The sequence below is a fragment of the Squalius cephalus genome (genome assembly GCF_949319135.1).
Source record: "Squalius cephalus genome assembly, chromosome: 3".
Classification (NCBI taxonomy): domain Eukaryota; kingdom Metazoa; phylum Chordata; class Actinopteri; order Cypriniformes; family Leuciscidae; genus Squalius; species Squalius cephalus.
Genome location: NC_137124.1, coordinates 14,078,265 through 14,098,421, shown reverse-complemented (window position 1 = coordinate 14,098,421; position 20,157 = coordinate 14,078,265). Strand labels below are relative to the sequence as shown.

Sequence of the window (20,157 nt, the reverse complement as noted above, 5' to 3'; positions counted from 1 at the left end):
TCTTTCTTTCTTTCTTTCTTTCTTTCTTTCTTTCTTTCTTTCTTTCTTTCTTTCTGTAACTTGTATTAAAGTGAAATATTGCTTGCTTAACTTTTGCTCCGTGCTGCCATTGGCTGAATCAGGTAACGTGATCTAATACACACACACACACACACACACACACACAGGCCCTGTCCCAAACGGGACCCTAAGCACTCGCGGTTTCCCTACGAGTCCGCACTTTCTTGACGTAACGCCGCTTTGACTGCAGCTTTGAGCTCGCTTCAGTGCAGGCTCTTCAAAAGTGCGCATCGAGGGCGCATATCGACTGCATAGGGGGCGCTGGCGAGCACCTTTCTGAAACCTAATGACAAATGGGACACGCTCTCACGGACTTAACGGACGCGCGAAAGACCCAAAGTGCATAATGAACTATTTTTTTGCAGTCTATGATAATGAAGTGTGCCATTTGGGACAGGGCAACACACACACACACACACACACACACACACACACACACACACACACACACACACACTAGGCTAATGAGTTTGAATAAGTAGGCTATGTAGCCTACTTCATGACCACTAAAAAAAGTATGTTCTATAGTATGAATGTGTTTTTTTGAATGTTCAGACTGGCGCAATAATCATTAGTCTCCTGAAGAAAATGAATACAATTTGGCTTAGATCCTGACCATTTCTTTTTTCCCAAAATAATAAAAATATTTGTACAATAAAAGTAAAACATATTATTATTATTACTTTCATTGGAATAATGTATATATCAAAACTATTGAATTTAATTATAACATTTGTTTTCCTTCTAATGAAACTTTCCACATCCACCCATAAATAAGTATATACAATTACAAAACAGATACAAATTTCACATGAATAATCAATATCTAAATTAATCCTCTCTAACACACTTTTAGCTGGATTATCCCATGCAAATGTTTAAATCTTAACATCTTTTACTTTATTATTTAAACAGTATGCTTCACAAATACACCACTTTATTCCAGTTTATATTTCTAAATACATTGGTCCACAATGAGCTTTTATGAGTACAGCTGTTTCACCTGTTAAAATATTCCTAATATGTTTATTAGTACAGCTGTGTTTCAGAATATCAATGTCACTTAGAAACATATTGCCTCAGAAGAATCACTTCAACAAAATTTTTAATAAAGATCATTACCATTTGAGTTTAAAAGTTGTCTAACTAATATAATATTATTTTCATACCAACTATTATAGAAGAGAGATCTATTTTTGAATGCATCTATTATTCCAAATTATATATTTATTTGGGGAAAAATTGTGCTAAAACACCAGTATACAGGCCAATAAAGCTTGTATGGAATTTAGCTATAATTTCACACGCAGTTTATCAATTTTACAATCACATCTCAACAAAAGATCTATACCACCCAACATATCAAACACGTGTTTTGGAAATGTATACCACATACTATAATTATCTTAAACCAATAAACCAATTAACCTTGAATGTACTGTTTAACATTTCAAAACAAGCACAGATAATCCACCTTTGTTGTTTTGTTTACATAATATGTCCTTTCTCAAATAATGTATATTCTGGATATTCCTCCATTAAAAATAAAAAACACTTCTGTTAAATTACATGCAATTTGTTTATATTAATTTTAAGACCCGAGGAAAACTCTTTAATAGCCTACAATTAACCACTCTCATTTTTGAGAAACATATATCGTCAGCCAATTGACACAATTTAAATACTCTTTCAAATACTCTAACTCTGCTTAATATGTAGGGCCATAATGTGTGTCACTAAGTATGAATGTGTAGGATGAATGTAATCTGGACGCACTACTGTCATCATCATCACGTGACCAACCAGTGTCAGTTACATTGCTTCACTGCCATTCACAAATCCTCTCCCGTGGCCTCATGGGATAGTAAGTGTCCATTTTAGGCCTATTCACACTTCAGAATTTAACCCGAAGCAGGTTATCCGTGTACTTTTTGCCTATACTCTTTTATGAGTACTGTTGGTGCGTTCAAATCATCTCGTAAAGATCTTATTTACGAGTTGAACGCACATGAACGCCACCACAATGTTGTAAACACGAGTGGGAAGCTTCAGTTGTAGTCCATGTTTGCACTTTTGAACACCCCATCACCATTAAAATTCTAAACACTAAACAAATACCTAAGTTCAACATTTAGCATTTGAGAGTTTAAATATGCCTTTTGGTCCAGGGGAATATTTACATTTTGTTTGAGCTCCGCCCCCTACTGGAACAGACAGGAGATGTTCAAAAAAAGTGTTAAAAATGTCCTTTTAAAATAATGTCATGGTTGGTATAGATCACACTACTCTTCTGAACAATGTCAATCTATTATCTAGCCAAGAGAAGTAGAACTGTATGTATTATATTTTGTATGTTCTAGTCTATAAAATATGAACTAATCGTCTAATCTCCATAATGCACTTCAAAAATATATAATGCCATTTCACAAGGTGGAGCTAGTTTGCAACCAATAACAACCTGCAGCTGTTAAACAAGATAGAGCTCGCTACTAAACAGCTGCACAAAAACTGACATTCTATACTAAACACCACTTAAGAACACTAATGAATATTTAGAGACATGTCTGATTATGGGGACAACGGTTAAAAAAGAGAAGAAGAATAAAAATAGTAGGTGACAAGGGCAGTTATCGGCACATATATATACATTGTACACAATATACAAAAACAAATATACATTGTATACTGTAATACAGTTAGACGACATTGTGGTCAAACACAAAATAATTTGTGTTATTATTATTTTTGAACTCCAGAGGCGTATAATTTCAACCACCTTCCTCTCATTTGCAGCCAGAACATGCTCTTAAAACGTGCACTCTAAAAAGGAGGCGGTGCTCTATGACATAACTGCTTTATTTAGCCAATAGGGCGCGTGATATGTTAATGACTTCTTCTAAAGCAGGAAGTGCGTTGCGCGTCTGTCTGTCTGTAGATGAGACGAGAAAGAAGAAAATGCTAGAAAGGGGACCGCGGATAATACAACGCTAAGTAAACACACCGTGTCCTAAGGAGAGAGGACAAATCTACGTTTGACCAATACAGAAAGGGAGCTGTCTGTGATAGATTGGGGAACGAGGTATGATGCGTTCATCTGCACTGAACACGATGCGTTTTATTCTACTTAATATGTATGTGTAGGGGTGTCGTCTCTTTTTCCTGTTTACACTGCTCATCTAAACAACATTCTGCGGGGTTTTTTAACATAAGTCTATTTTTTTGTTATGTTTATCAAATCAGCCTAGTGTTTTTTCCCCCCATTAATTATGTATTAAGCGGATGTTTGTATATAACGTTTTATGTCATGTAGACGTAACGTTGTCCATCACACTAACATCATGGACAGATGATTCCTGTTTACCCTTTTGACATCTGCAATGCCACTTGTTTTCCGTAGACATTCACATCCACAGTGTGTATAAAAATCTAAAAATCACAGGAAATGTCAGTATGTGAGGTTGTTTTGAAGTAATGGCAGATGCTGGGCCTTATTTTGCAGGATACACTTACAATCACCACACTGTCACGATCATCATAACACCATCATTAAGTGTGTGTTTAACTCTTTATGTGCTTTAATAATATTCTCATAAATACTTTTTGATATTTAAACACCTTGAGCATTTCAATGCCATTAATCAGTGCCTGTGGAGAGCATGTCCAGGTTAAATATAATATGTAAGTGTGTGTGAAAATGAAGTAACATTACTTTGATGACAGTTAATCAGATTTTACCCCTCTATTCTCATTACTGTAAGTTAATGCAACCATGAGGTTTTACATTTACTATTTCCATTATTTTTATTGATGATGTTCATTGTGCATTATGATTGTTTATTACTCAATTACACTAATAAGCTTATGATTTATATTAAAATGGAGAAGTACAACAAATGCTATATAAATACTTCTAAACCGTGTGTATGTGCTGTATACAAACATTATTTCCACTGATATGTTATATAGTTTCCATCCATCTAAACATATTTAAATATGAATTGAATGAACAATACAAGGCTAAGTTTTATGATGCTGACGTGTTCGAATGATATAATGACCTGTTAAGTGTTATGTAATTACGTTTATTGATGTGATTAATGGGATTTTGTAAAACAAAATTGTATAGTATATATTTTTAATTATATTTCTCTTCAAGGTGATTTTTGCTCTCACATAATTGTATAGGAGATTACGCGCCAAATTTGGATCGTTTTGGATTATCTTTGATTAGTGATTGTTGCTGGCTGTATTTGCTTTATAATGTACGATTGTATTCATTTTATTCATTCAGATTAATTTCACAAAGATCATCCTCATGGATGGATACAAAAACAAATGCAGTCTTCCTCTTTTAATTAGGGGACAAAATTCACATGTAGTGCATTTGTGAACTTAATGCATGTGCATGAGCATGGTCTCAGGGAATCAAGTTGACAGGTGCATTTCCTCACAATTAAAAATTGAAGTCTTCCTGAGTTAGCAGGGCTAGATCAAGTACCCTGTGCCTTAAGATTATCTAATTGAAATCAAGAAATTTCCTTTAATTTAGCACTCAATTTACATAACTCTTTTGTGTTCCACTAAAGAAAGAAAATCATACATTTGTAATGAGATGGGGGTGAGAACTGCCATTTTGGGTGAATTATTCCTTTAATATGCATACAGCTGCTAGTTAAGGTATTACCATGGGCTTGGTACTTATTGACACTGTTAGTCGTCATTAACCTTATCTTATCGTTTCTAATGCGTGTCACTGTTCTTTCTTTTCCTTCTTCAAAGAATTGACCAGATCACTGTGACCTAAAATCCACGCCCACAATATCCTCGCTCTTCATCAGAGAATACGAAATCACATTCAAGGACCCCATCTAAACTACAAAGTAAGTTACTCCATCAGTTTCTGTTATTAACTAGCTATTGTTTGAATAGCTTTCTCCTAAAGGCCCATTCACACCAGGACGATGACTATACAGTGTAAGTGTCCACGCCAGCGCATGATATTGTTCTGTTTATTATAAGCGAGCGCTGCAGATTTGTCATCTGCTGTTTTAAATGCCTGAGAGCTCTTTAACTCTTTCCCCAGGAAGTGGGTAGGACTGTGCAAGCTTTAGGGGTGTTGATGGACTCGATTGACTCCATCTGTGTTTTGATCATTGTACTTAATCTGATCCAGACGTAGTCTTTGACAAAAACACAATTTTTTTGCTCAAAATTTAGCTTTTTTATGAAACTTATCCACACACAAGTGTTGATTAAAAAAAGAATATATGAAGCTAAAATAAAATTTAAAAGCAGTTCTTTCTTTTTATATATTGCATGTTTATATATTCATACAACAAACTATTCTGCGGGCCATGCAATTTTTTATAAAAATGACCATAACCGCTGACAGTGGCTGGCAACTTAATAATAAATAATAAAAAAAACGCAGGTGGGAAAAGAGTGATTTTGATTGGCTGTCTAGGTTTTTATTGTTCGTCAGCTGGAAAAATGAATGTCCAATGATATTGTTTGTCTGTGCCGTTATAGTTGTGGTGTGGACTCTGCTATTCTTTTATATTTAGAATGATATCTAGAACTGTATCATTATCGTTGTAATTATCACACACTCCATGATGGAGAGACTGTTAATACGGCTGGTCTGTGTGGTAATTATGTCGGGCAAGAAATCCAAACGTTCGCCTATTGTTCACTGACCTCAAATATGGCTAATGCCACTTTACATATCCGCTCATGCTAACCTTAATCTAGATAATGTGCACTATTATTAGGCGCGGATCCAAGTGTTTGTGCCTGAGTGTTAGTATTTCTCTGTAATATTTCTCTGTAATGTAGCAATATTACATATTCTCTCTCAGCCCATACCTCCAGTATATTTAAGTAATTAAATTAATATCATAAAAGTGCAACTAGTCGACTAATGGCTTTAACAACTACCTGTCGACTAGAAAAATCTTTGGTCGAGGGCAACTGTGTTGTTTTCCATTTGTCTGACTGCACATTGGAATATTTTAAACCAAATATAGATCCTCATATAAAGTCATGTGACCTCACAGAGCATCCTTTATTCTTCATTGTATTGTATATGCATATCGAAACAGCTTGCAATAACTGGGGTCATGAACAAAAGACAATGAGAAAATCACTCACTGCTCTTGGCTGAATAACTTTTGTAGCTTTAATAAGAATCAGTATATATTTAATTCATACAGTGAAAACTAAGCAGTGTTTTATTTTCACATTTGGTTATTCAGTTTCTGTGAACTAAATAACCCTAATGTAGGCCTTCCTGAAACCCTTAACCCTGTGGTTTACACTGATGTTAAAATAACTCTTCTTATGCTACAGTGAAACGCTGATGTTCGTCTGTTGTGGTTTATTTTCAGCGCAACTATGAACACTCACGAATCGGAAGTGTACACGGTGGCACCGGAGATGCCCGCGATGTTTGACGGAATGAAGTTGGCAGCGGTGGCCACAGTTCTTTACGTCATCGTCCGGTGCCTAAACTTGAAAAGTCCCACAGCTCCACCCGACCTCACCTACCAGGATACAACACTCAACCACTTCCTGCTCAAGTCCTGTCCTATCCTGACCAAAGAGTGAGTGTGACAGTTTAGATTATCATTTCACTGCAGTTACCGTGTCTACTGAGTGAGTAAACCACGTCTCAGAATAGCTTAGAGGCTGTTCTTGAAACTGCGCTGCTTTTAGCATGTGGTTGCTAAGACTAATGCGGTGCTCCTAGAATCACTTGCATAAATATACACTATTGTTCAAAAGTTTGGCGATCAGAACGATAATTTTTTTGGAGAAATTAATACTTTTATTTAGCAAGAAGTGACCGTTATGACATTTATAATTTTTGGTTTCTATTTCAAGTTAATGCTCTTCTAATGAACTTTCTATTCCTCAAAGAATTTTTAAAAAATGTTTCAAAGTTTCCACAAAAATATTAAGCACCACAACTGTTCTCAACATTGATGATAATAATAATGCATGTTTCTTGAGCAGCAAATCAGAATATTAGAATGATTTCTGAACAGTCATGTGACACTGAAGACTGGAGTAATGATGCTGAGAATTCACAGGAATAAAGTAATAAATCTAAAATATATTAAAACAGTTATTTTAGATTATAATAATACTGTTTTACTCTATTTTCGATCAAATAAATGCAGCCTTGGTGAAGATAAGAGACTTCTGTTGACCCCAAACTGTCTAAGTCCGGACCTATAATGTGCATTTCCCAAAATACCGTGGTAGTACCATGTTTTGTACTTGGCACCATGGTAATTCCATGTTTTTTTAGACATGTATTAGTATTCTTTGAATTAACTTAGACTGCCATGTAAAAGCCATGGTATATGAATATTGAACGCATTCAGTACCATGGTATTATTATTAGCAGATTCCATCACTGTAGCTGTCTTATTTATAGTGTTCATTAATATTTTAAATTATCTTAGATTTGTCTTTTATATTTTCAGTTTTCACTTTAATTTTGTCATTTTTATGATTTTCTTTATATTTCTTTTTAGCGTTAATTGTATTTCAGTTTTATTTCGATTATTAAAACTATTTTGAAAACAAATTTGAATGAAATATAGGCTTTTTCACGCTCAAATCCAACAACAACAGTTCATGTAAACAGTGAGGTGCTGCTTCAAGAATTTATTGTGAACTGAAACAACATATGGTTATTATACCGTTCATATTTGAGGCCAAGACAAAGCATGCCTTTCCAATAACATCAGCAGAAATGTTTGTGTACCTGCACTGCTATTGTATAGTGTGTAATACACTTGACAGGGTGATTCATCAAGCCACTGTTAGTCCTCCTGGCAATATCAATGTTTCAATTCCACGTGATTGTAATCGTTCATTTTCTTGTTGTAGCACAGAATCTGCAATTAAAATGAGAAACATGTCTTCTGGAGGCCGTTTTGCACGCGTTGACCTCCGAAGTTGTCTGTTGCACTGTGCGGGTTGGTGTTACTTTTGTTACCCAAAGTGACTCCCAGCTGGTTATGTAATCATTATTTTCCAGTACAGCTACTACACCAAGAGATCAATCGACAAAAAAAACAGCCCATTGTCTGTACTTATCCTTATCTCTTCAGTGCCACATTTAACTTCTCCCATGTTTGTTTGGCTAGAGGATTGTCTAGCAAAACGCCTTTTAAGAAAACAACGGGTTTAGACCAGTCAGAGTTTGAAGATCCGTAGGTTATTATTTCAAGCATTGATAATAGGCGTGCATGCCTGTGATGTTGCATTGTGGGTCTGGACTTTGGAGCATTATTAGGCGTGTCACGCCAACGCAGCCGTGCCGCTGCATGCTTCCTTTTTTTTTTTTTTTTATCTTTATTGCTTGCGGATGACTGCAGCTCAGTCAACAAAGAGAGGAATGGTACAAGATGAAGTACAGGGAACAAAAAAGCCCGTTTCTATACAGTTCTGTGGTTAGTTAAGTAACACTCAAGTCTTGTTTGTCAACATTCCTGGTTATTTAAAGCGAGTATGCATTTGTGTTGCTTATTTTTATCTGCCCTAGGAACTTAACTCACCTCAAATGTCTTGTTTTTTATGGTAAAACCCTCTGTGCTGATCCTCTTGTCTTATTTGACCGTGTCACAGTGAGCAGATTAAACCAGCCGGGCTTTCCCTCACATCTCATAACCGATATTTTAAGGGAAATCACATATAATAGACACTGGATATGCAGCTACGCTTGATGCTATCGTGAGAGCATCTTATGTAATACTTCAGGAGGTGTGGATTAGATCGCAGTGACAGTGAGATAGGAAAGATGTGGAAGGTGTTCTGTGTACTTTGTTTACTGCTGTTTTTTAGCCTCACTTTGTGGGAATAAACGTGGTTTAAGTGGTCTGGATTATCAGAGTAAAGGAGGGTCAAGTTGAATCATTGTCAATGAGAAAGAGTCTTATGGAATGTTTATCCTGAGAATTTTTACCTAGAATATTGTAGTGTTTTTATATCACTTGGTTATTCGAGGAAATCTGCTTAACATTTCATGTATTGTTGTTACTTAACTTTACAGATTAATTAAAATTTCAAGAAGCCTTTTTTGTTTAATTAAAAAAATATGTCCCTACTGTTCATTGGCTTCAAGTGTGTTGTGCTGCTCTGTCCGATCCACTTTCACCTGCGTTTCTCAGAAATGGCATACTGTACCTTTAATTTTTGCCCCTTTTCAAATATAAATAAGTCCTAAAGTTCATGCTATTAATTAAAATTCATGTCAACCATTATTCACAAATAAACATTTATGTCTTCAGTAATGATCCCTGCGTTAGCTGCAAATAATCATGTTAAAAATATTAGTAGTACAGTACAAACATTTTTTTTGTGCTTTTGAAAGTAGTCTCTTATGCTCACCAAGGCTGCATTTATATGATCACAAATACAGTAAAAACAGTAATATTGTTAAATAGTATCACAGCTTGAAATAAGGTATTTTAATATTTACAAATATCATTTCTTTATGTGATGCAATGGTGAATTTTCAGCTTTACTACAGTATTCATTGTCACATGATATTTTAGAAAAATCATTCTAATATGCTGATTTGCCGCTCAAGACACATTTCTTGCTTTTAACGCTGAAAACTGAGATGCATTTGTTTTTTAAGATTCTTTAATCAATAGAAAGTTCAAAAGAACAGCATTTATTTGAGAGCTTTGTTAGATTGTAAAGGTTTTTGCTGTCACTTGATACATTTAATGTGTCCTTGCTGAGTAAAAGTATTAATTTCTTTCTGACCCCAAACTTTTGAACAGTTTATTTTGTATTAGTTATGTATGAATTGAGATGATAGTAGTGGCGATTGCAAGTAACTATGCCCTTCACAGAACACAGAACTGACTAATAGTTTTGTTCACTATAAAATAAAGCTTTTTTCAGTTGTCAGTGGAAAAACCTTTCTCTATTTTCTGTATTTTGGACCTCTGCCTTTTTATCACAGTAATTGTATAATTTCTTATATATTTTTTTAAAGACAAACAGCTGATAAAAATGCTTTTACTTCATCCTGCCTACACAAGTGTAATATCCATAACCACTTCATGAGCACATTTCACCAAAAATCATGTTGTTCACAAAGAAATCCAGTTCATTCCCATGAGACTGTTACACATACAACCTACAAGCTTAGCAAAGGGTCAGTGTGTAATTGGTTAAAGCCTAATTGGTGGGCGGCACTGTTACATAACTGCAGCGTGCACCTCTGTGATGCCGCATGGTGACCTGTCCCAGTGCCTGCTGTTAGTATACAGACCCAGAAACAAACCTTAAAGCACTGCAGAAATGTGGGCCGCTACACTAATCGTTCATAATCATCAGAAAAATATGCACATTCTGTATGTTTTCTTTTGATGAAACATGAACCTAGAAACACAATCTTAACCATTGATTTAATAGCAGTTTCTTTTGTTTTTCGGAATGACCTAGGCTATGCCACACCTATTGCACCTATTTTTGTTTTCGAATAATTCTCATCCATCTGAGCTGAGTATAGGCCACTAAAGTTTTTAGTTGGGCACAAAATCAAACCATGTACCTCTGTGTAAACCTGAGATTTTGTTTCATGTTCTAGGTACATTCCTCCTCTGCTATGGGGTAAAAGCGGTCATCTGCAGACAGCCCTCTATGGAAAGTTGGGTCGGGTCAGTTCACCTCACCCGTTCGGCCTGCGCAAATATCTGCCAATGCAGGACGGGGCCACTGCAACTTTTGACCTCTTTGAACCCTTGGCGGATCATCAGTCCGGAGGTCAGTGCCACGTAGTCGGGCGCATTTAGTCTGTAACACTACTCTGCTATGTGGAAACCTGATAAATGAATGTCGCGCTCAGGTTCAAGGAGACAGTATCACTTAAATTACATTTGAATGGTTTGCTTACTCATCGTTCTTCTGAAAAAGAGATATTAAATAAAGCAAGACCGTAAATATTATGTTGATATTTAAGATGAATACAGCACAGAAATTAAATTAATAAAGTATATAAATTAAATAAAACATCCATCTGTCCTATTGCATCATGTCAGTGCATTAGAAAGTGGAGTTTATGCAGTTTTGTTGTTATAGAAACATTGTATTTTACCCTTGTTTGCTTTGTGCCAACATTGTGACACATTACCTGGAAAAGAAAAGATAAACGCACCACATTTGCTTAGTAATGCTGATCAACTCAAGCATTTGTCTGCATACATTTGCATGTATTTGTCTGCATGTGTCATTTCTTCCATAGCAAGCGCTCTTAATGTTTTGTGTTGGTTTCACAGAGGACGTCACCATGGTCATTTGTCCTGGCATTGGGAACCACAGTGAGAAGCACTATATCCGCACCTTTGTGGACCATTCGCAGAAACAGGGCTACCGATGTGCTGTGCTCAATCACCTCGGGGCCTTGCCGAACATTGAGCTCACCTCCCCTCGCATGTTCACCTACGGTACGAGACTTTTATGCATTATGATGAACAAATGTGTTTATCCAGGAAATGTTGTATTTCTGGGGTGATACTATGAATGAATTAGGCACTTTTCAAGTTATTAATTAAAGCTTGTTTGGTGCGCACCAGGGTCTGGATGTTCAAATGAACCGCACTAACAGAGCAATCGAACCAAACATGCCAAGTGTGATCACACCCTTATTATTACAGTTTGTAACCCCTCTGGCCCTATTTGCCCCGCTCCGAGTAAGACTCAAACCAGCGTCTCCGGAGTTATATTAAAAAAATATCCTGACTGCTCTAAGCTTTATAATGGTAATTAATGGTAACTGAGATCTTGAAGCTCAAAAAAGCGCATCCATCCATCATAAAATTAATCCATATTGCTCCAGGGGGTTAATAAAGGCTTTCTGAAGCGAAACGATCCATTTTTGTAGGAAAAATATCCATATTTATAAATTTATAAACTAGAATCACTGGCTTCCGGTAACGCGGCCATACGCAAGTCTAGTTCCAGTGGAAGAGTGAACTCTGACCCAACGCATGACAAATGTGGAAGCACAGAGGATGGAGCAAAACAAAACACCAGTCATGAATTAGAAGTCTGAAACGAGAACGTTTAAAGAGAAATAGTGGAAGAGCTTGCGTTTGTTGCCCAGCCCTATTTGTTTGAACCCCTAGATGCATCTATTCCTACATCCTACGTCATGCGTCGGGTCAGAGGTCGCTCTTCTGCCGGAACTAGACTTTCGTACGGCTGTTACCGGAAGCCAGTGATTTTTATCCCCTGGAACCGTATGGATTACTTTTATGATGGAAGGATGTGCTTTTTTGGCTTCAAAAACCAAGGCACCGTTCACTCCCATTATAAAGCTTGGAAGTGCCAGGGTATTTTTTAACATAACTCTAATTGTGTTTGGCTGAATAAGAAAGTCATATACACCTAAGATGGCTTGAGGTTGAGTAAATTATGGGATTTGCTAAGTATTTTCTTTCTTTCCGTAGGTTGTACATGGGAGTTCGCAGCAATGGTTGGCTTCATTAAAAAAACATATCCTCAAACCAAACTTATTGTCGTGGGCTTCAGTCTGGGGGGAAATATCGTCTGCAAGTTCCTGGGAGAGAACCGTACCAACCAGGAGCGGGTTCTGTGCTGTGTTAGCGTGTGCCAGGGCTACAGTGCACTAAGGTGAGCCGCTCTGTTCTCTGACAGAAGCTACATAATACCTGATGTCGCTCCAGAGGGGTGTGGAACGGGGATTCATGAAGCCAGGGTTGGGCGAAATGCCCAGATTCAAATTCTGCCAGCTTGCTTTGAGTACGAGTTAGACCATTTCACGACTGCTTTCAGTGGACTCCAACTGAACTCTAGATAAGAACTAACAGTGTGTACATTGTACTTAGTTATTTAAAAGAGGCACAGATGGTCTCAGTATTGTGTCCACCTGTTTTCTCCGCTTGACGTTTGCATATTGCATGAAGCTCATTTGTTTGTACATTTGTGCAAGCATATCTCTGTTAGCCTGAATAGAGCCTCCCTAACGGTGCTCTTCAAAAATTGAAGTGACATAACCTGTGAATTTCCAGGGCATGTTTGCACCCTACAAAAGGAAGTCAAATGTACTAAGCACCCTTTATTTCAACATTAAATGAGGAACATTCGACAAGAATCATCTGGCCACAAAAGTTGTATGCAATTCAAAAGGTTCCAGTCAGTAAGAATTTTTGTTGTTGAAATAAATAAATACTTTTATTCACCAAGGATACATTAAATGAATCAAAAGTTCAAAATGTTAAAAAGATTTTAACTTTAGAAATTTGAAGCAGCAACTGTTTTCAACTTTGACAATCATAAGAAATGTTTCTTGAGCAGCAAATCATCATATTAGAATGATTTCTGAAGGATCATGTGACACTGAGGACTGGTGTAATGATGCTGAAAATAAAGTATTTACAGTATTATTTAATTATAGACTTAAAATTTGCAGGATATGTAAATCTAATTTGATATGTTTGGATATTTCGAGCCACAAAAAAGTCATTGTATACTTGTTGTACCCACTGGCTATAAAGATGTCAGTGTTGACATGTCCACACTAAAGAGCGCCATAGCAACTGGTCTAACAACTAAACAGTGAGCATCACTGTCAGAGAATAAACTTGTGATGTCCGTTCCGCTGAGCAGAAGCAGCTCTGGAATGCAGTGGGTGTGTTTGGACTTCAGTAAATCTGAGGCCACACCTTTGCTGTCTGTTCTGTTTGTCAGCAGCTCTGCTGGGCTTTTCTACAGCATGTCAACACACTTGGCACTGCCAAACAGTCTAGCTCTGCCTTCAGACTGGATTACTGAATCTATAAAGCCCCTGCTTATCTGCTCTCCCCGATTATCTGACGGATTATTATATTCAAGATCCCTTTTAATGCACCTTATGAATTTAGCTGGAATTGATATTGAAGGGCTCATGCATATCATAGTTGTTTGTTTTTAGGTCCACTTAATCAGCATTATGAGTCTAACATATATATTATAATATATAATATACACACTGCTGTTCAAAAAGGTTTGGGATCAGTAATATTTTTCATGTTTTTAAAAGAAGTCTCTTATGCTCACCAAGGCTGTGTTGTTGTTGTTTTTTTTTATTAAAAATACCAACAAAACAAAAAAACAGTAATATTGTTAAATATTATGACAATTTAAAAGAACTGTTTTCTATTTGAGTATATTTCAAAAATATAATTTATTTCTGTGATGCAATGATGAATTTTCAGCATCATTACTCCAGTCTTCAGTCACATGATCCTTCAGAAATCATTCTAATATGCTGATTTTGATGCTCAAAAATCATTCATTATTATTATCAATGTTGAAAAAAATAATCTTTCAGGATTATTTGATGAATAGAAAGTTATATTTCATTTATTTGAAACAGAATATTTTGTAACATTATAAATGTATTTGATTGCTGAATAGAAGTATTGATTTCTTTTAGTGAAATAGTCTTGACCCCAAACTTTTGAACGTGAGTGTATTATGTTAAAAAAGCTTTCTATTTCAGATAAATGCTGTTCTTTTTAACTTTCTATTCATCAAAGAATCCTGACAAAATTTGTACATTACTGTTTTCAACATTGATAATAAAAATAATAAACATTTCTTGAGCACCAAATCAGCATATTAGAATGATTTCTGTGATCATGTGACATGGAGTAATGCTGAAAATTCAGCTTTGCATCACAGGAATAAATTACATTTTAAAATATATTAAAATAGAAAACGGTTATTTTAAATTGTAATAATATTTCACAATATTCCTGTTTTTTATATATATAAAATTTTATAAAAAAAAAAAAAAAAAAAAAAAAATATATATATATATATATATATATATATATATATATATATATATATATATATATATATTTGAAGTAAATGTAAATATATTAAGTAATATATTAATTATAAGTAAATATATTATATGAAGTAAAAAAAAAAAAAAAAAAAATATATATATATATATGAAGAGTTCAGATGCAAAAGCCTCTAAGTGCCATCTGAAATTTTCTTCTAGAATGATCATTTTTATAAAGCTTGTATATTTAGGTTAAGTGATTTCACTTAAATGACAATTAATAGGTCATTTGCATGGCCATTTAAGTGAAATTATTGAACTTATATATACAAGCCTGATAAAAATGATCATTCTAGAAGAAAATTTCAGATGGCACTTAGAGGCTTTTGCATCTGAACTCTTCATATATATATATAATATAGAATTTTTTTTTTTTTTTTTTTTACTTCATTAGATTTTTATTTGGTGTTTTTAGGCATCATAACATTCAAAAGTATGAAAGAAATACACACTTTTTTAAACTGCGTTGTGTGTTTTACTTCAGAGCTCAGGAGACGTTTCTGCAGTGGGACCAGTGTCGTCGTTTCTATAACTTCCTGATGGCCGACAACATGAAGAAGATCATTTTGTCCCACAGGTACTGTCCATCTTGTCTTCGGCATTGAATCTTGACACATTTCACTGTGAGCACTGTTTAGTGGCCAGCTGTGATATTCACTCTTCACCTGAAACTGTTGTGAGCTCACATGTTCTCTTGCAATCAAGCCATTAGGAGACCTCAGAATAACTTACAGTAATGCTGTCTCTGATGATACAAAAACAAGATAAATTTACTGCCTTCTGAGTGGTAAGAGTATACAAATCTAATCACCGAGTTGTCATTTGAACAGAGTCAGGAAAGCGTTTCTTTTTGTGGTTCAACAGGGGCGCCTTGTTCGGTGTGGGCTCCACTAAAATGGTGGATGCAGATCTGAGCCGGCTCTATACTGCCACATCGCTCATGCAGATCGATGACAACATCATGAGGTGAGTGCAGGGAAATTGCTAAATGTGATTTTTGTCATTTTCTAATGGTCTTGTGAAACCGAGACAAGATACACATTTTGAGACTCGAATTGTGATAGACCACACACACTGACAAATAGTATGTAGTATTTTTAGGGGTTATTTTAAGTCACGTTCTCTGAAATTGAATCTTCACTCTGGATTGTCAGAGAATGTTTTGTGCTATTATTTATAGAATACCATGTTTACCATAGCTGTTACCGCAATAAAATTGTGCTTATATGCTGTTAGCAATGCATTCATTTACAGGATCTAGTTTAACTCTTTCCCTGCCAGGGTTTTTTTTTTTTTTTTTTTTTTTTTAAAGTTGCCAGCATAGCCAGCGTTTTTGATAATGTTCACAAAACTTTCATGGCCCACAGGATATTTTGTTGTATGAATATCTGAACATGCAATATTCAAAAGAAAGAACAGAGTCTCTGCTTTAAAAAAAAAAAAAAAAAAAATTTACTCTAGCTTCATGCATTCTTTTTTATCAACACATGAATGATACGTTTCATAAAAAATGAAACATTTTTGCATAAGCAATGCTTTTATCACTGGTTTCTCCCCCTTCTTTGCCTGTGTTTTGATCCTGAGACTGTATTCTTTCAGAATATGCGTAATAGCGCCCCCTACCTTATAATAGTGAAGGCCGTGGAAAATTCCGTCAATCACGGGGAAATTTTACATATAAACAAATGTTTTTAACATTTGTAAACATTAAAATACTCAGAAAATTAATTAAAAATGAACAGTAGTATATTTATAAATGAACCTAAAATAATAAATTATATAAAAAATGTATATTATTAGTTCTTCATATCTAATGCTATATTAGTAGGCATACTAATATACTACAAGTATATTAGTATACTATTTCTAGTATAGAAAGATGTCAATTTGTTTTTTAGAAAATTCCATGGTCACAACTCTCTGAAGGAATACTACGAGAAGGAGAGCTGTGTTCATTTCATTCATAATGTGAGTAAAATGATAATGGAATTTAGTGAATCATTTTAGAGAGTCTATGGAAATGTGTGTTGGCTTCTTGTTTGTGACTAGTTTTTCTTGCTGTGTTGCAGATAAATGTGCCTCTGCTGCTGGTGAACTCGGCCGATGATCCGCTTGTGCACAACACGTTACTCACCATTCCTCGCACACTCGCAGGTACAGCACTGCACACCAAACTATCAAAAGTCTGGAAAGAATGACATGGGGAAAACCAAAGAGTGTAGTTTTTTATTATACAAAAGAATAGTTATTCATTTTATCCTCAACTCAATTTTTCACATTTTCCAAAGAAAATGTGCTTGACCATGAGAAATGTGCCGCCAGATTGCTATAACTAGTGGTAAAGTGGATGATCTGTTCACTTCACGATGATCGGTGCGACTTCGTAATCAATGAAAATGTAGTCACAATTTTGTCATATCATGTCATATTGCTTAAAATTATAATCACAACGATCGCTGTTATTTGACAAATTATTTTTTTTACATTTCATCAGAATTATTTCCCTTTTATCTATAAGCACATATCCTGTGTTACGCAGCACGTTTGAGCTTTCGCAAGAACCAATGAGGTTCATTCTCATGTGTCAAGCAGGTTCGGCTGAGTTTCTGTTTTTGTCTGATGATCAATGTTTAAATGTGAATAAAAGCCTAAATTCAATCTGCTCATCACATAATGCGGTCATGTCTCTTCAGAAATTTTGGACTAAACTGCTCAATTCACATGGATTAGTTTTACAATCTCTTTATGAACTTTTTGAAGCGTCAAAGTATAGTTGCGTAGCTGTCTATGGAGGGACAGAAAGCTCTCAGATTTCATCAGAAAGATCTTCATTCCTGAGCTTGAGTAATTGAAGGAATTTTCATTTTTGGGTGAACTATCCCTTTAAATTATTGAATAGTGAATTATTAATTATTGAATATACTTTGAAATATTGAAAATTATGCTTGCCTTAAAAACACCACCTAATTTTTTTTACCACCACCTCCTTTTTTAAGGGCTGTATTTTTCTTTTAGTCATTTCTGCCCACTTCGCATAGCTTCTCCTACTTCTTCAACATGCCTACAGCCTTTTTCCACAGTGATCTTTTATTAGATTATGACCTCATATGCCAAAAACACCCATAATTACTACAGAGCCCCACATAAATGCATGTGACTCGTGAGATCTCTACTTGTTTAAACATACTCGTATATAATAAAAAAATTGTGTCATAAGGCAAACTATGACAAACTCTGGTCAACATTGGCGGTGCTATCGAAACCTTTTTATTGCTCAGGGTCAGTGTGACAGGAAGTCAGAGGTGGAAACCTGAGTGTTTTATAAATATTGACTATTACCCTGATATAAAATGACTCGTGTCGTCATGAGACTTTCATCACACCGCCTACAATAGATGCTATTCTCTGTATTTGAGTTGTTGCAATTCTGAGATTCGTTGGTTCATTTTCACCTTCCAGAAAAGAAAGAAAACGTGATCTTCGCACTGACACTGCACGGTGGACACCTGGGTTTCTTCGAGGGCGCTGTGCTGTTCCCTCAGCCCCTCACCTGGATGGACAAGGTCATCGTCGGCTACGTTAATGCCATCTGCCAGTGGGAGAAACAGAAACCACCGTGCCTAAGTCAAGGCGCCCATTCCAACGAAACCAAATGCCAAGACAGTAAATCCTAACCGACCCCGCCTCCGTTGCACCTCCACTGAGACATTTTCACCGCGCACACGAGGGATCGGACAACTATTTTCAAGCGTTCACTGTCAGTGGGGAATATGTGTTTCTCTTTTGTATCACGGTTTATCAACGACATGAATCCTAACAACTTTTCAAAGGAGAAAACTGAAAAGCCACTCGATGACCAAAAACAATCAAATAACCGGTGTAGCGAGAGCACCCTTTTATATTTACTGTAGTTTGTAGTCGTTTAGATATTATCAGTATATCTTGCCCTCGAATTAGGACACTAAAAACTGATTAGTTTATCACTGCTAAATAGGTCTAACAGAGCTGAGTGAATCTCACAAAAACATCCAAAGTCAAAAAAGGACAAGGGGGGGGGGGAGGGGTTGCGGGAGTAATATTTTGGATAATATTAATAGTCAATATTTTGCATAAATAGAAAGACGCCTATTTTTGGACAATTAAAATTTTTTTGGTAATTGGTAATTTTTTTGGTACATTTTTGGTCAATTTCTTTAATTCTTCTCAGTGGTGAATCACTATACTCGCAGTAATGTTTTACTGTAATACAATAGTTTAAATCAGCATAAACTAAAGGCAGTGCAACAAATAATACTATGATTATAATTCAATTCTTTTTTTTTTTTTTACATGATATTAAAGAGAATGAGATTTTATGTCAAGGTAATGATAATTGCATGTCACAATGCAAAAATGTAATGGCCCTTAAAAATCTCTTTTAGCTAAATAATTAATTCCTTCCTTTTGTTTTTGACTACTTTTGTGAGATTCACCCAGCCCAGCCATCTTATTAAACAGACCCGGCGAACTTCACTATACGTAACACGTGAGTTTATGGGAAGTGAGTGTTATGCAGGCACTGTGTGCTTCTGGATACGACCGGCACACCGTTTGAGTGCATATTAACATTTGATATTAAGTAGCTATCTTCGGTTTTTGGTCTGGTAACTGTTTAAGCACAGCCCTAGCATTCACGTCGCTCATATTTTAAAACTAACTAGACCTTTTCAAGTATACCAGGGTATGATGAGAAACTTTATTAAGCGTGAATCTATACCAGTCCTTGCCGGTTGAATCCAAGTCACATTCCTAGTCGGATCAGTTTTTGTTTAGCACTTTTATATAATGTTTGCCATATGATCCGTTATGTTGTCATAAAGAGCCTAGAGAGACTAGCCGACCATGTTAAATCTAGAGATTAAAAATGAAAACAAGAGGGAGAGAGAAAACCTTGAATAAATTCCTGGATGATTCCTCCTGATCACAAGCCCTCTATGATACCACAAGCACTAGTTTTAGATGGCAAATCCCATTGCGTTCAGATCCTGCTGGAGAACAGCAGACACTGTTGCTGCAGTATTGACTCGTGTTTGTGGAGAACCATTGAAGTTGGTAGAACTAGATTGTGTAATGTGTGGATTTGGGACCCAGTGGGAGACAACAGTGCATTGCTAGGTGCATGTCTGTGAAAACTGGTTACTTAAAGGGATTTGTGTTAATGTATTTTTCTT

At 35.7% G+C, this 20,157-nt stretch overlaps 1 protein-coding gene across 1 annotated transcript; it reads left to right on the top strand.

Annotated features, from left to right (window-relative positions):
- The first annotated feature begins 2,951 nt into the window (after positions 1-2,951).
- On the top strand, positions 2,952-19,805 carry abhd2a (abhydrolase domain containing 2, acylglycerol lipase a). The gene is made up of 11 exons (XM_079865745.1): positions 2,952-3,139; positions 4,840-4,940; positions 6,447-6,662; positions 10,679-10,854; positions 11,367-11,534; positions 12,540-12,723; positions 15,432-15,524; positions 15,812-15,913; positions 16,846-16,915; positions 17,017-17,101; positions 18,407-19,805. The coding sequence occupies exons 3-11, from the start codon at positions 6,454-6,456 to the stop codon at positions 18,619-18,621; spliced, it is 1,302 nt and encodes a 433-aa protein (XP_079721871.1). The 5' UTR covers positions 2,952-3,139; positions 4,840-4,940; positions 6,447-6,453; the 3' UTR covers positions 18,622-19,805.
- Positions 19,806-20,157: the final 352 nt, after the last annotated feature.

Excerpts from the sequence above, each read along its gene's own strand:
- abhd2a (XM_079865745.1), top strand. The coding sequence starts at position 6,454 with ATGAACACTCACGAATCGGAAGTGTACACGGTGGCACCGGAGATGCCC. Across the intron at positions 15,525-15,811 it reads AAGATCATTTTGTCCCACAG|GGGCGCCTTGTTCGGTGTGG; the intron begins GTACTGTCCATC and ends GTGGTTCAACAG. Across the intron at positions 15,914-16,845 it reads ATCGATGACAACATCATGAG|AAAATTCCATGGTCACAACT; the intron begins GTGAGTGCAGGG and ends TTTGTTTTTTAG.